The sequence below is a fragment of the Astatotilapia calliptera genome, chromosome 7, assembly GCF_964374335.1.
Source record: "Astatotilapia calliptera chromosome 7, fAstCal68.1, whole genome shotgun sequence".
NCBI classification, from domain to species: domain Eukaryota; kingdom Metazoa; phylum Chordata; class Actinopteri; order Cichliformes; family Cichlidae; genus Astatotilapia; species Astatotilapia calliptera.
Window position 1 is genome coordinate 5,115,169 of NC_137428.1, and position 15,121 is coordinate 5,130,289.

A 15,121-nucleotide genomic window follows, 5' to 3' on the forward strand; every position below is an offset into this window, starting at 1 on the left:
TTTCATGCAAGAGATTGGAACCAGGGACCGTGCTGTGACTGTGCTGCACCTCCAAATGCTACAATTAAGGATTATTAGAACAAGTAGCATGAGAACAGGTCTTACCGGGGTGGGGGGTTTATAGCCATCAGAGCAGCCTGTTCCCGCTTAAGCAGTAGGAAAGTGTGCAGACATGTGTGCTGTAGTAGTAAAATCTTTTCTTTTTCTCCCAGATCTGTCTGCAGCTCCTGCAGTGCAAAGGTAACTTTCTAACTTTCAAATCTTTTCTTTTGGCTCTGTTTTTATTCAGCTGTGTATGACTTTGTACTCAGCCTTTTTAGCCTCGCTTTTCATGTCATTACTTTTACTGCTGTAGTTTTAAATTTTTCTGTTCATACATGTTATGTCATTTAATACCAGGTCTTTTTAATTAAAGTATATAAAGTTATATAATGTTTTCACATCTGAACTGTCATTCTTACACACTGTGAATTGTTAAGTTAAAAAATATTTCTACAAAAAATGAAAAACAAATTTTATTTTTAACATAAAACAGTGTAATAGATATAGATTTAACCGCTCTCTGCATCACTCTGGTGTGAGGACTCTGGCATCTGGACTCCCTTTAAAGCCGTTTTAGTCAACTTTCTTCTTATTGGCTGCTCCTCATAAACAGAAGGTTTTGGCACGGAGTGGGTGGAGCTTCTGCACTCACAGACAGAGCTGTGTGCAGTGAGTGTCACCATTATATTCATAATAAAATTTGTTGTAATTTTTTTTTCATATAAACACAAAAAGAAAGGCAATGTTAGTTTGGTCGATTACACTCTTGGTTGTATGCTTCTTCTTGGCAAATCTTATGTCTTAAGTCTTAAAACTGTTGGAAACACGATTGTAGGTCGAGTAGCAGAGTAGAGTATGTGCGTTGGACCTATGAGAAACTCGCTAAATCTTCTCTGCCACTGCCAAACTGCTTATTCTGCCATTAGCTCTTGTTTTGAGCTTCTGGAGACCGTCAGATGTCTGACTGGCGCCTGATTAGCTTCGTTCAGCATTGAGTTCAGACTCTGCCTACGGCCACTGGATCATCAGAGTGTGGAGTGGACTGATAGAGTAACAGCTTTTAATGGAGGCAGCGCACTGCTGTGGGGTGGTATCTCCCTCACTGGAAATACAAGGCTTGTCATCACTGCAGGCGATCTCAGTTCACAGAGATATCTAGATGAGATTCTGCAACGTCTATGATGTCTGGGACTCTATGCTCTACAGAGCGGGGTTCATCAGAGGCTGAGTGGAGAGGATGAAAAGGCCATTTAAGGGGAAATAAGCAGGCTTTGGTAATGGTATAAGATTTATTGCCAAGAAGCATTGTTACAACAAAGAACTTGCATTTAAAGGGCTACATTTGAATGAGAATAAACATATGAAGTCATTTATGCTTCAGGTTGACCTGTTAAGTAAAGCTATGTGGAGCTTTTACATGTAAAAAGAGAAAGAAAGAGGCTGCTGGAGCTGCTGCAGAAAGGGGTTAAATGACATGTTTTAGTGCTTATTAACGCATTATTTGAGCCTGGTTGTCATTTCTATTGACGTCACTTCTTCTTCTTTTGTTCGTTTGCTGGTTTTGATTTGTTGCCTCAGTCCCGGGCCGTGTTGGATGTGTGGTTCTGTGCTCTGTAGGTTTGGATTTTGTGTGATTTGTGTGCTGTGGCTAATTTGTGTGTGTTGTTTTTTACAGTTGTGGTTCGTTTTTATTGAAATATGTGCATTTGCTTATTGTTGCTCTGTGACTGTACGGCTCGTGGCCTTGATGTTCATGTGTTTTGAATCTCTATTGTCGTAGAGGCTAGAAATACTTGTAATGTGAAAGTCATCTGCAGTGCCTCCCACCACAGGCTCTCTCGGTTCTCTTTCCTCTGCCTGATTGTTTTTCCTCTTGGTCTGCCTCTTCTGTGCTCCAGATGAAGATTCCCTCAAAGAAGATGGCCCACATTCCTGTGTACACTGTGGGCTTTCACAGCACTCCAAAGAGCCATGGACAAAAAAGCCAAGTCTACAAGTGAGTCTGTGTTTGTCTTCAATAGCTGAGTCTGTTTATTGTAGAGAAGATTATAAAGCTGGCTGAAAATAAAACGACAGTTTTCTTCTGAAGTATGCACTGAGGACCAGGAGAAAGATCAAAAGAAATGTGAAAAGCATACCTAACATACCTTCCTTTCCAAATCTAACTGATGAGTTTCCTATGGAGGCTGTGCCTGTTGCAGAGCTCTTAAAAAAGGGGTGCAGTTTGCACCGGCGACAACCACTATCCCCTAAAATCTACATGAGAGGGGGATTTGGGAACGGCTATGATAGCCAAGCAGTAGAGGCCTGGCAGGGGCACACACCGCCTCGATCTCTGCCAGACATGGCCTTTTTTAATTAAAAGCTTCGTTTTTCTAACATCAAACTCTCTAAAATGTCCCTAGATGTCGATCTCACATCTTTGGTGTCTGGCACCTTTCACTGGCAGTGCCCTGATCTGCTCTTTTATTATTTTATTATATATATATATATATATATTTTTTTTTTGGAATGGCAGTTCAGACAGACCCGCTGACAGTCACACCATGTGGGGAGAAGAACCACAGGAACCTCTCAGGAACTTAAAATACTCAAAATAGCAAGTCACTGTTTCTCCTTTGTTAGCACAGAGGCTTATTCTCTTCAAACACTTTTGTGTTTTAGAAAGCAACTAAAATATGTGTGAGTGGTGTGGCTCAAAATAAGCAGGTGTTAAACGTAAAGTTCCTGTTGGAGTGTCTGCTGCTGCAGATGTTTGCAGCTGCTGCAGATGTTTGCAGCTGCTGCAGATGTTTGCAGCTGCTGCAGATGTTTGCAGCTGCTGCAGATGTTTGCAGCTGTCACAGCCTTCCACATCTTTCATTTCAAAAAGTAGCATCAAGATGATTTCAGTAAACAAAAAATAAACCAAAAACTAAAACTGGATGTGAAAAACAAAAATAAAAAATAAAAACTAGACTTAACAAGATCATTCCAGTTTGTTTTATTTTGTTAACTTTGAAAACTGACTAAACTAAAATAAAAAATATACCAAGGAAATGTTTTAGTATCTGTCTGATGATGGATGTGTTAATATAGACTCTGGATGTCTATACATGATTATATATATTATATATATGCTCTTTGTTTTGATTGTGATACCTGCACTGATTTGCCCTCTATACATGTATAATTAAAAAGACTAAAACTAACTGAAACAAGAAAATCTGCTGTGGCAGACAAACTGAACTTAACCCTCTCAGGCTCAAATTAAACTTTGTGTTGCTAATGCACAACCAAGTCCTGCAGTAACATGCAGTCCTTCTGAGTAAAAAAAACTCATAAAATATGTATGTGGGGTAATCAGGTTGTTAGTTTTTAACTGGTGCAAATCGGCAACGCCTGCCTCGAGAGGGTTAAAACAAAAATTCTAAATAAAAACTAATGAGAAAACTATAATAACTCTGGTTGCCATTTTCTGATAACATTAACTTAGAATTGGAACTTCAAGGCTCCCACTCTCCCAGGCAATGCCTGCTGCCCCTCTGCAGGCTTCAGGAAAGAAAGGAAAGAAAGCCCAGATTCAAATGAGGAGCTGGCAGAAGAGAAAAATGTTTTCAGGTTTTGTTTTATTTTTAAATGTGAATAATGCAGTGCTACATAGAATACTAAAGAAGCAGAACAGGTCCTTTTTAACATGTTTACAGCCTTAGTTTAAGCTCGTCAAAGCTGATAAGGAAGTTCAAAGGTTTAATCCCTGTAAGGCCTGGACCCTGAAACAATTGCCCCAAAATTTAAATTTTTAAAAAATAAATTAAATATTAATTTAAATATCTGAGGTTTAATTTGTATCATATCTGCTACTTCTGGCATTTTTGTGCAACTTATTGCACAGACAGATACATGGGTCTCAAAAAGCCATGTAGCAAATATGAAACACCTGGCGTAGCTAAGCTAGGTTAAGTACTACCTTCTGAGCTGCACACCTTTTTGTTTCCAAACCTGAGGCCAACCTGACATTTGGACTCCAACACACCAGTTTCCCCACAGTGTTGTCATCCGCTCACTGCTCAGGTTCAATCCCGAGACAGTGGACACCTAGACGGAAAAACAGGTCAAATCTATTTAAGTCTGCCTCTAACTCAAGCCAATGACTGCTAACCTTCTCGAGCCTAAGCAGCACCAGCCTCTGTGCTTACCTCAACCAATCGCAGATTGCCTACTCAATCCAATCACCAACTTCCACCTACCTCCCCCTCTCTCTCTCTCTCTCTTTAGTTATGTAATCAGTGCAGTGCCTCTTCCAGGGCCTCTAAGCAGCCATTATGTAATAATTACCCAGCTGTCATCAAAATCCTCGCTGTTTTTGGCCCTGTGAAGACAGAAGTGGAAGAGAGAGTGGACAGAGAGAGCCAAACAGCGAGCTGACGAGAGAAATGGGCCACTGGCGTGGTGCTGTGCTGAGCCGCTCTCTAACACCTGTCACCAAGACCCGACCATGCGGCTCCGTGCACAGAAACACACAGAGTTTTGTAACAGCGAGTTGTTTTGTTTTGGTTTTTTTCAATCAGAGAAGCTGACCTTAATCTCCTCGTTAGTGACTGTGATGCCCCAGCGCTGCTGCATGTCTGTGTTTATATTTCAGCCACTTTGGATAAGCTTGGAAAGATCTAGTGTAGCTCCGTCTTTCCAGATGTTCAGCTGATGTGTCTCTGCTGAGCAGTCATTGTTGTCAGTTTGGTTTTAAAAGTGCTGCCAATAAATAGATAAATAAAAAGAGAAATAAATTAGTGGCTTTTTCTGAAGAAGAAAAACTTAAAGTAGTACTGTAGCTTTTCCACAACATGTGTGGTTTATTAAATATCTAAAAAAGCATTTTATTTTTGTAAGTCATAAGGGAGGGGGGGTCAGCCCTCAGTTTTTTATGGCTTGTGAACTAAAACATTTTTGTTTTGGGGGTGTGAGGGATGGCCCTGATTGCTTATTGGATGTGCAGTTAAATCAGGGGTGTCCAACTCCAGGCCTCGAGGACCGGTGTCCTGCAGGTTTTAGGTGTCCTTGATCCACCACAGCTGATTTAAATGGCTAAATTACCTCCTCAACATGTCTTGATGCTCTCCAGAGGCCTGGTAATGAACCAATCATGTGATTCAGGTGTGTTGATCCAGGGTGAGATCTAAAACCTGCAGGACACCGGCCCTCGAGGCCTTGAGTCCGACACCCCTGAGTTAAATTATTGTTAAAGAACCATGTAGTCATTATGGAAATCTCCCTTAGTTTTATATTCGGCTTTCTTTGAATGCCTCACGTCTGCTCTAATAAAACTGTTCCACCCTTTTCTGCAGGTCGCTGCGCAGCTTATCCCGCCGCTCAGTGGAGGAGGAGTTCCCCCACCTGTACGCTCACGGCTGCACACTGCGGGACGTCTGTGCTGAATGCACCAAATTCGTCGCCGATGTCATTTCCTCCAGTCGCCGGAGCCTGGACATCCTCAACAATACTCCCAAGAGGGAGGCCAAAGCTGCTGCTGCTGCTGCTGCTGCTGCTCAGAGACCACAGCTGCAACGCCAGTCCCAAGTCGAGGCGTTCCCTCAAGCAAACTCTCACCCTCCACCTTTCCCTCAGCCACAGTGTCTCCCTCCCCACTCCCAACATTAAGAGCAGCTCCACCACGCCGAGACGATCAACAATGCAAGCCAATGAGCAGACTGATGGACACTGTGCACACATTCACAGACAAACTAGGCTTCTAGTGGGTTCATGCACAGCAGTAACGACTCAGCGAGCCATCTGATTGGCTCCAATAAATCGTAATGAGAACACTCGATCCAGTGAGGTGCTTCAAGGTTCTTTAAATATTACTGGGTTGAATGGTTGTGCTATGATATATAAAGCTTAAAAAACAAATTTTCTCGGGCTGTATCTCGAGCCTTTTTAGTAAGAAACTAGAGACTCCAACACACCACCGCCTCACCCGTCACACAGCTGCATTATCTTCCTTATCTTACCCATCACAAATGCACACATGCACAGAGCTCTTGACCTTTTAAGGTTTGAGTGAGTAGCTCTCTCTGTTTCTGCCTTTTCAACAGCACTACGACACTCCCCGACGCTCACAGCTGCAGACTGAGGAGAGGGCAGATCGGGAGAGTGCCGGGGGGAGGGGGGTGCTGTAAGAGAGAAGAGAGAGGGTGGAGGTGAGGTTGAAAGCTGCACAGCAGAGAGTCAGCATCTCATTTTAGCACTCTGTGGTTGCCTTGTTTTTTGTTTTGAATGTAACTTAGAGAAACAGAATTGTAAATTTAAAGCTTGTACACGACCCTCAGCGTTTATGTATAATCATCCAAAAAGTTCCCGTTCCAGCTGGATGAGGCTTCGACAGCGGCGACACTGTGAATGTAACGGGGTGAAGCTGCAGGCTGCACCCTTAACTGACGCAGCGTGACGATGCTCATGTGAAACTCCCGCCCCCCCTTCACTCCCCGTGGACGCTTGCAATCTGCTCTGGTTTTGTAAACACTAAGAAAACCTCGGCTGCAATAAAATCTAACGACAAACACGACCAGCTCCGAGTTTTTCTGTTTGACGTGTTCAGTAGACCCGAGCTTCACGAATAAACACAACACGCTGCTTCATAATTCAGGAGTAAAGTGCCTGTTCTTGAGCAGCAGGTGGGTAAAAGACCTTGTTGACGGATCATTTATACTTTAAAAAATTAAAAATTGACACATCTGTGGTTCTAATGCAGTACGTGAAAGGAATAAGCAGGCAGGTAGAGATTATTTCACTACAAGTTAACGGAAGATTCTGAATAAATGAGTGGGACCACAGATACACACTACATTTATGTAATAGAGAGAATACACACACTCTGCTGAGGCGCAGGTACTCAGGACTGCATCACCAGCTTGTAAACGCATCCAAACACACATCGTCAGTGTGAACTAACCCTTTTATGTTCAAGTAGTGCTTTCAAGAAATTTAATTTGAACCCATTTAGTGGACTAAAATTGCTACTCTGAGGAATTAATAAAGATCACAGAAATCGTGTGAGCAACTTCACCGTACTGTCATGTGACCTGAACATGTCCCTGTAAAGCAGTAAACGTCACATGGATGGAGTTACTTTGATAATACTTAAGTATCAATTTATCTAACCGGTCATCCACTTCAATCCATTCACAGTCACATCCACACCATGAGTGTTTTGAGACTGTGGGAAGAAACCAGCGCAGATGCAGGCAGACTGGCTGGCAGATGTGCTCCAAAGTTAAACTCTACAACAAACAAATGCCAGCTACAAAGGAAAGAAAAAAAATAAGGGTTCCATTGTGGCAGGTAGTTTTCCATTTTTTCTCACAGTTTTCTTTCACCTGCTCATGATGCTCAGCTGTTTACAGTACATACATGTAAATGCTGGCCTTAAAGTGCACCAACTCTCAGACTGCAGTGCATTTGTCTGATTATTCTCTCAGAAGTCACGAGGAAAAGCTGGAATTGTGGCAGAAGAATCACTGTTGGGGTAACAGAGGACGGGTGAAGCAGTTTGATGCTGTTTCAATAGGACAATGTGAATAATGTGACACGGCCGTGTGGATCTATGGGACAGAAATGAGGAAACAGCTTGTTTCACGACTTTGACGCTCCAGCTTGGAACATGTAAGGGAAAACAGATGGGCGGCTCTTCCTCAGATGCTGTAGAACAATCACTGCTCTTTACAGATGTGGAAAAACTGACAGAGTCAGCTGAGTTATCCTTCGCTATATTCTAAACAAGCGGGCAAGTGCATGTGAGGTGTACTTCCTGAGGACAGCACAGGCCAGATCCGGTGACTGTCATGCTGTGGGAGGATTGTTCTGGCATGGTTTGGATCCAGCTTTGGGATTGGACAACCTGGGACTTCACCTTCAAACCTTCAGTCCACAGGTGGAGTGTCTCGGGAAAGTTGCAGAGACTCGAAGCTCTAAAAACCTTACCAGAAAACATTTTCTATGTAAGACAAAAGTAAATCCAAAATTCAAATTAACAACTTTAGTATTACTTAAAGACTGGAACCGCTGAACAACCCACCTGCTAACTGCAGAGATCTCACTTGAATAGAATAACATGCCTGAAGGCAGTCGGTGCAGCAGTCCTACAATAAACCCTGCCTTCATGACGGTTATAATGTTGAACCCTTTTTTGAAAGCGAGCGTATTGTTGTTTTATCTACACACAGAAAGATCTATGGAAACATGACTGATGTAGCAGCTGAGCTTCTTTCATTCAAAATTGATGAAGGTAAATCAAGTCACAGATGTGACTCTGCCGGTGGCAAAGAGCACAGACACAAGGGTGGAGAAGTCATGTTGTGACACTGTAGGTCTCACCAACACAAATATTTTTGTATTTACCTACACTTAGTCCAGCCTCTGCTAACAGCTGGGAAACCTCATGTAATTTGTGATTATCTTAATAACCAGGAACATCTGATTACAGTAACCGGATTAGCTGCTGTAAAAGGAAAATGTCTTTAATGTACAAACGTTAAGAATCCTGTCATACTATCACTGATCTCCATCAGGCCAGAGGGTAATAATGAGAACAGTTAAAATAATAATGATGACTTATCATACTGTGATCACAAGTGATGTGGATATGGAACATGAGGAACAAAAGGTTTTTCCTCCACAGCGCATTAAAAATGTCTTTATAATGGAAACTAATGATGCTCTAATGTGGAACCCACTTTGGTTCAGATTACGGATAAAACAGCAGATTATAAATGACAAAAGTAGCTATCAAGATAAAATGATGATCTTACCACAGTCTAATTTTAATAATAATAAACAGAGTGCTTTTTAAAAAATAATTAAATTAATGGATTAATAAAGTATTCTGAATCTGTGGGAACCGTAGCCTCAGTTTCCTGTTCTCAGCTGACAGGAGAGGAACCTGGTGTGGTCTTCTGTTTCTGTAGCCATCTCCTATCAAGGTTTGACATGTTGTGTCTTCGGGGATGCTCTTCTGCATACCTTGGTTGTAACAAGTAGTTATTTGACTCACTGTTGCCTTCCTGTGTGGACATTCTCCTCTGACCTCTGGCATCAACGTGAACTGCTGCTCACTGGATATTTTCTCTTTTTTAGACCATTCTCTGTAAACTCCAGAGATGGTGAAGTGGAAAAATCTCTGGCATCAACACCCATGCCACATTCATAGTGAACAGAGAGACATTCCTGTATTTTATTAATCAAATATAAATAAAAACATATATCAGGTTTTGATGCATATTATTTATTGGTGTTGGAGTTTATATAACTTAGCTATATTTTTGCTCCTGTAGTTACGGCTATCTGACTATGTGAGGTAGTACTGGGACTATCAAAGTAGACATTAGGCAGCAGGATCCATTAATAGAGTCACCGCAGTGAGTGAACTTAAGAAGGCTTTGTCCCCACTACTCAGTGGATCCATAATGGCTTTATGGACTCCCCGCCTCTGCCATCATGAATAAATAATCTACAGGTCTACGTGTCCATTGGCTGCGTGTGCCTGTCATCCAGCTCTGAGTTTACTCTGACAAGCCGCATGAGTCCAAGCTGCTTTATGGGGACTAAAAGAGGAAGGTGGGTGATTATACTTTCAGAATAAAAGCGTTCAAGTATGTGGTCCACCTAATGAAGGCTCTGGGTTTCAGGACACCTTTATTATCACGACAAGTTTAAACTGTTTTACAAGTTTTGTCTTCAGTGGCTTATTTTTTTTTTTATATTTACATAATTCATGCAATTAATTTAAATATTTTTATCTTTCATATTGGCTCCAAATGCTCCCAAACAATAACTGAAAACTGACTTTGGACTTTTCAAAGTGAAAATATTAACTATCTTATATTCTGTACTTCTAGTAAAATTTTGAATTTTTTGTCAGATGTTTCTCTCACACAAACTTAAGCTGTAATTTTGACCTAGTAAGTCAGAAATTAGACTGCAAATGACTGGTAACTAAATTTGGATTTTAAAAAGTAAAACTTTTTTTTAATTCTTGGTTATTTATTATTTAATTATTTGTCATGAATATTATTATTGTTAATATTAGTTCATTCAAAATAAAATAAAAATGTAACTTAAAACCAGTTAAAATACAACATATCGACATCCTCAGTCAAAATGTGACTTAAAATCTCACAGTTTTGACATTAAACACCCTGGGTTGTTTTAAAATTGTTTAAAATTCACTTGAAAATCCTGATTTTTTCAATATCAAATAATCCTTTTTTTAATGGCTCTGGCATGTAGTGGTTTACAAATTCGCCTAACAAGTGAAAGATACCTTGTTTGATCTCAGGTAGAGACACAAATCCCTTCAGAGCTCCATCAGGAAGGACAAATCCTTATAACATCTGCCAAATCCAACATGCAGAGCTACCCACTGTGACGACCACCTTGTGAACAACGGAGCAGCCGAAAGTAGTTTTGTAAATAATTTCCAAATTTGCATCTAAAAACACCACAAAACCTCTGGATGAATTTCCTCTGGACTGATGAGACCAAAGTGAACGGTGTACAGTGGAATTTGGAGAAATTGGAGAAAACCAAATTCAGCTTCTAGGCACAAACACCTCCTGCCAAGTATTAAGCAGGGTGATGGAGGAGTGATGATTTGGGCTTATTTTCCAGCCATGGGGGCCTGGGCTCCTACCAGCCACACAGTCGACCATAAACTCAGAGTCAAATGTGAAGCCCAAAGGCCCAACTGGGTCATACGACAGGACAATGACCCCAAACACAGCAGCAAGTATATAACAGGATGACTGGGGGGGGGGAAAGGAAAAGAATCAAGGTGTTTCAATGGCCAAGTCCAGACCTCAACCTCAAATTCTATGGTGGGACGTTATGAGAGGTGTGCATAAATAAATGCCCACAAACCTCAATGAAATGAAGCAACACTGTAAAGAAGAGTGGGCTGAAATCTCCCACAACCACGTGACAGACAGAAGTTATACGCAAAGTTATTTCTCCAAGTTATTAATGCTAAAGGTGAATCTATGAACTGTGAACGATGGCGCGTTTTTACAAGCTGCTTCTGACATTGTTTCTGGGGTAAATAAATAATGATATTGTGTAGTAAGTCATGTGTTGATGTTCTCCTGCAGTTGTAAGACCTGGTGAGGATTATTATTATTATTATTATTATTATTTAACATTTCCTGATATGCAAAATCTTAAAATTGTCAGTTGGTGTACTTTCTTCTAAATTTGGACTTAATTTGGCGCGTCACTGCAACTCCCCCTGGCTTCTGCTCCGCAGCTGCTGAGTGAGCCCTCATCTGGGACTCTCCTCAGCTCTTTCTGGGACAGTGGCGCGGCTGCCCCTCTGTTGGTCTTCCTTGGTCTCTTGTGTTCTGGGGGCCTCTGGATGTCTGGAGTTTTGATCAGCTCCATACCTGCTTCATGCCCTGGAGGATGGGGCTGTGGCCCCCCCACACCCTCTAGCAGATCATTACATGAAGGAACCTTTTAAAAAACAAAAAACAAGCGCGTCCATGCTCACAGGTGTACACACGGGTGATCACACCCACAAACTACACCCTTTTTGGCTCCTACCTCAAAGCACACTGTGTTCTGTTGATCTTATGTGCTGCACAATAATGTTTAATATTTAGTATTTACTGTCATATTCCCATATATCATTGTGATGTTGTTTATTCTATTACTCTTGTTCTCTTCTGCTTGTTTTCTTTTTTCTTTCTCAGCAGGTGACCCAGGTGATTGATATATGCATTTTTTTTCTTTTTTTCTTCTTTTTTTTCTTTTTCTGCTCATTCTGTTGGTTTTTGGTTTTTGCCCTTCTCCCCCGTCCCTCTTCTCAGCTGTTTCTCTTTCCCTCTTTCTTTCTCCCCTTCTTTCCCCCAGTCAAGTCTGTCCCATGTTCAGTAAGTGAAAATAAAATAAACAATAAAAGGTGAATCAAATGGACCATTATGGCAAGGCTGGGATGGTCAATTTGGTAAAGTAAATCCGTTGGGCATCTTTCTTTGCCTTTAGACAACAATTCTGATGGCAAAAGAGCCAAACGGGACAGGCAAAAAAAAAAATAAATAAATAAATAAATTTGGACTTAATATGTAAATCGTTTTGACTTCAATTTGTTATGTTTTCACTTGGGGTCTTAATTGTGTGATTTATTTTTATGTTTTATATATTTTCTTTAAAGAAATATGATGAATTTTAATCTTAATTCCTTGCTTTTTCTTGTGGACTTTTGCCCTTTTTCTTTTATGTCAGTGTTTTTAGTCCATATTTTGAGCCTCGTCTTCTCTTTCTTGGTTTCCTGCACTGGCAGGAGCCGTCTACGCTGACCGCTTTTTTTATTTTGAAAGGGTTGACAGGAAGCTTTCTCGTTTCAGTCGCTCTAACTTCCAGTGGAAGTTGGACATCCTCAGAGCCTGAACTCAACAACAAGCTGGCACATCACAGCCAGTTGTGCTTTTCCTCTTCTCTCTCTGTGTTCTGGGAGTCCTTCTGTCTCCCCCCACCTCTGCCTGCAGTCACGGCGGGAGTGGGTGTGTCAATGCGGGCCCGTGGAGCCTAGTCGCTGCTTGTGCGCGCTCTGAAAAAGAGGAAAAAGTTGATGATGAGTTTAGTGTGAAAGCGGCCCGCCTCGGAGCAGGCTAACCGTCCCGGAATGGCAGTTTGGACCCGAGCAGACAAAAACGGACAGCTGGACCTTCTGCTCCGTGACCGCTGGATCCGAGTGACCGCCGAGCTCACCCGAGAAACGCTCACTTTGACGGCCGACGCGGAGGCAACCGGCCCCGGGACCAATCACTGGGACTACAGCAACTCTTCGGCGGGCCTGCGAAATGGCATGTCAAACGGAAACGACCCGGGAACAAGTCCCGGGAACCCCGGCCGCGGTCATTCCTCGGGTCAGGACCAACTCCAGAACCAGAGCCACGGGGGTCGGGGGCGCAGTGGCAGCCCGGGGCGCGGGGGGGTCAGTCGGGGTCAGTACGACGGCGGTTACAGCATGAACAGCCCTGGAAAGTACCCGAATAACGGCACTAACTCAGACTTCGGGAGCCCCGGCTCCAGCTACGGCAGCCCCGGGTCCAGTTTCGGGTCGAGACCAGGCGACTTCCACGTCAGCCTGGACGGGTCTTCGGAAGCTGTGCGCAAAGTCCGGGTTGTCAAACAGGAGTCTGGCGGGCTGGGGATCAGCATTAAGGGGGGGCGCGAGAACAGGATGCCCATCCTCATCTCAAAGATCTTCCCGGGGCTCGCCGCAGACCAGAGCCGGGCTCTCCGGGTGGGCGACGCGATCCTGTCGGTGAACGGCAACGACCTCCGGGAGGCAACGCACGACCAGGCGGTCCAGGCGCTCAAGAAGGCAGGCAAAGAAGTCACGCTGGAGGGTAAGTTGGCCCACGCGAGAGCGGGGATTTGAAAGGGCCGAGATTAGAGTCCTGTGGTCAGGCTGCACACCTCTATCACATCTCCAGGAACTTTCACAGGTTTCAGTTCAGCTCCGGGTCTTCGTATTCCAGCACGTGTTCGAAAGGTGAGCGCAGTTCCCATACTTGGATTAATAGCTTCAAACCATTTGTGGAAACACGTCACATGTTGGAGCACGCAAGTAAAAAGAAAACTGCACAAGTCGCCAGTTACACAGCAGGACTGAGTTTTAAAAAAGCACTTCTGGAGTAATACTTTTAATTTAATCTGCACACCACATCGCTCCCTCATGGCACTGCGTGGTGCAGAGTGCCATAAACGCTTTTTGGATCGCTCCACACACGTCCTGTGGGTTTGTAACTTTCACCACACATAATTGTTTGCATAACACATTATAATATAGACATAAACACACACAATCCCAGTTGATCTATGACTAGGAGGCGTGGAGGAGGAGGAGGCTGTGGAGGAGCAGGGCTTAAGTAATATCAACAGAACAGAGAGTCTTTGATTAGTGTAAACAGGAATGTAACCACAGCTGTGGTCACAGTCAGAGTTGGATACATTGTACTCTGTGTCTGAACAGTTGTGGATTACTAAAGGATGAGAAGTCAGAGTAAACACGAGCAGAGATTTGTCTGTGGTTGAAGGTGCTGGTCGGCAGAAAGTGATAAACAGACTTGATCTATATTATTATTGTAATGTATCTGCCTTACAATGTAAACTGGCTTAAGTCGACTGCTGTTGCGATTTAGCGATATAAAAATAAAATTAAAAATAAATCAATATTCTATCTCATATGAATGAAAAAATGCATAAATGTAAAGTCTCAGAAAGTGCACACACGTCCTCAAATTGGAACACTGAGGAATTTCTCAGTCTAATTCCTGTTTTCCACATTTAAAATGTGGAAAACAGGAATAAGGCATTTTCTTTCTCATGCCTTGAGAAAGAAAATGACTAAAACACCATCTGCACCTGTACGAACATGTTATCTCTGCACACGTGTCAGTTAGAAAAGAAAAGGCAAGTACTAGAAATAACATTTCGTGCACCTAAAATAAATACGAAGCTATAATGTATAGGTCAATTTTGATAGATTTGGAAAAAGGTAAGTAATGTGATGAATAAAATTATGGCAAAATAAATTAAAGGGTAGAAAAAATAAACTATGTATACATATATTAAAAATAAATATATATTTGTAGAAGTTTGAATTAAAACATAAAACGTGCGTGGATTTTTGGTTTGTCTTAGAAATTTAAATATTTGCATGTACTGTACTTTGCAAAAGTCTTGAGCCACCGTTCAGTTCTTTGTGTTTTGCTGGGAAAATAGGAAATACATGCAAACATGCACAGTAACACAGTCTATAAGGCTGTGTTATACAATCCTAACAAGCTTGAAAGTCACCATTTTGTGTGACCACCTTTATTTTTCAGCACAGCCTGAACTCTCAGCCAAGCTTTCTTGTAATTTCTTTAAGTAGTCTTCAGGAATAGTTCTCCAGGGGTCTCGAAGGACATTCAAAGTCTTCTTAGGATGTTTGCTTCCTTTTGATTCTTCCGTTCTCCGTTAAGATGATACCACATTGGTTGCCATGCTGAAAAATGAAGCCGTTACCAATCAAATGCCTTCCAGGTCATATTGAATGGTTCTT

At 42.2% G+C, this 15,121-nt stretch overlaps 2 protein-coding genes across 4 annotated transcripts in view; both read left to right on the forward strand.

The window, feature by feature from the left end:
- The window catches only part of spire2 (spire-type actin nucleation factor 2), a 61,811-nt gene extending 55,228 nt beyond the window's left edge, over positions 1 to 6,583 (forward strand). For 2 of the 3 annotated variants that reach the window (XM_026172629.2, XM_080304075.1), the window contains exons 13-15: positions 213 to 240; positions 1,941 to 2,038; positions 5,367 to 6,583. In XM_026172629.2, the coding sequence (XP_026028414.1) occupies positions 213 to 240; positions 1,941 to 2,038; positions 5,367 to 5,679 (439 nt within the window). In that variant the 3' untranslated portion in view covers positions 5,680 to 6,583. Of the gene's footprint in view, positions 1 to 212; positions 241 to 1,620; positions 1,656 to 1,940; positions 2,039 to 5,366 lie in introns of those variants that run through there. The other variant, XM_080304076.1, reaches the window with a different exon arrangement.
- A 5,835-nt stretch (positions 6,584 to 12,418) lies between these two features.
- The window catches only part of sntb2 (syntrophin, beta 2), a 30,950-nt gene continuing 28,247 nt past the window's right edge, over positions 12,419 to 15,121 (forward strand). The window contains exon 1 of the mRNA XM_026172630.2: positions 12,419 to 13,421. Coding sequence (XP_026028415.2) covers positions 12,692 to 13,421 — 730 coding nt within the window. The 5' untranslated portion in view covers positions 12,419 to 12,691. The remainder of the gene's footprint in view (positions 13,422 to 15,121) is intronic.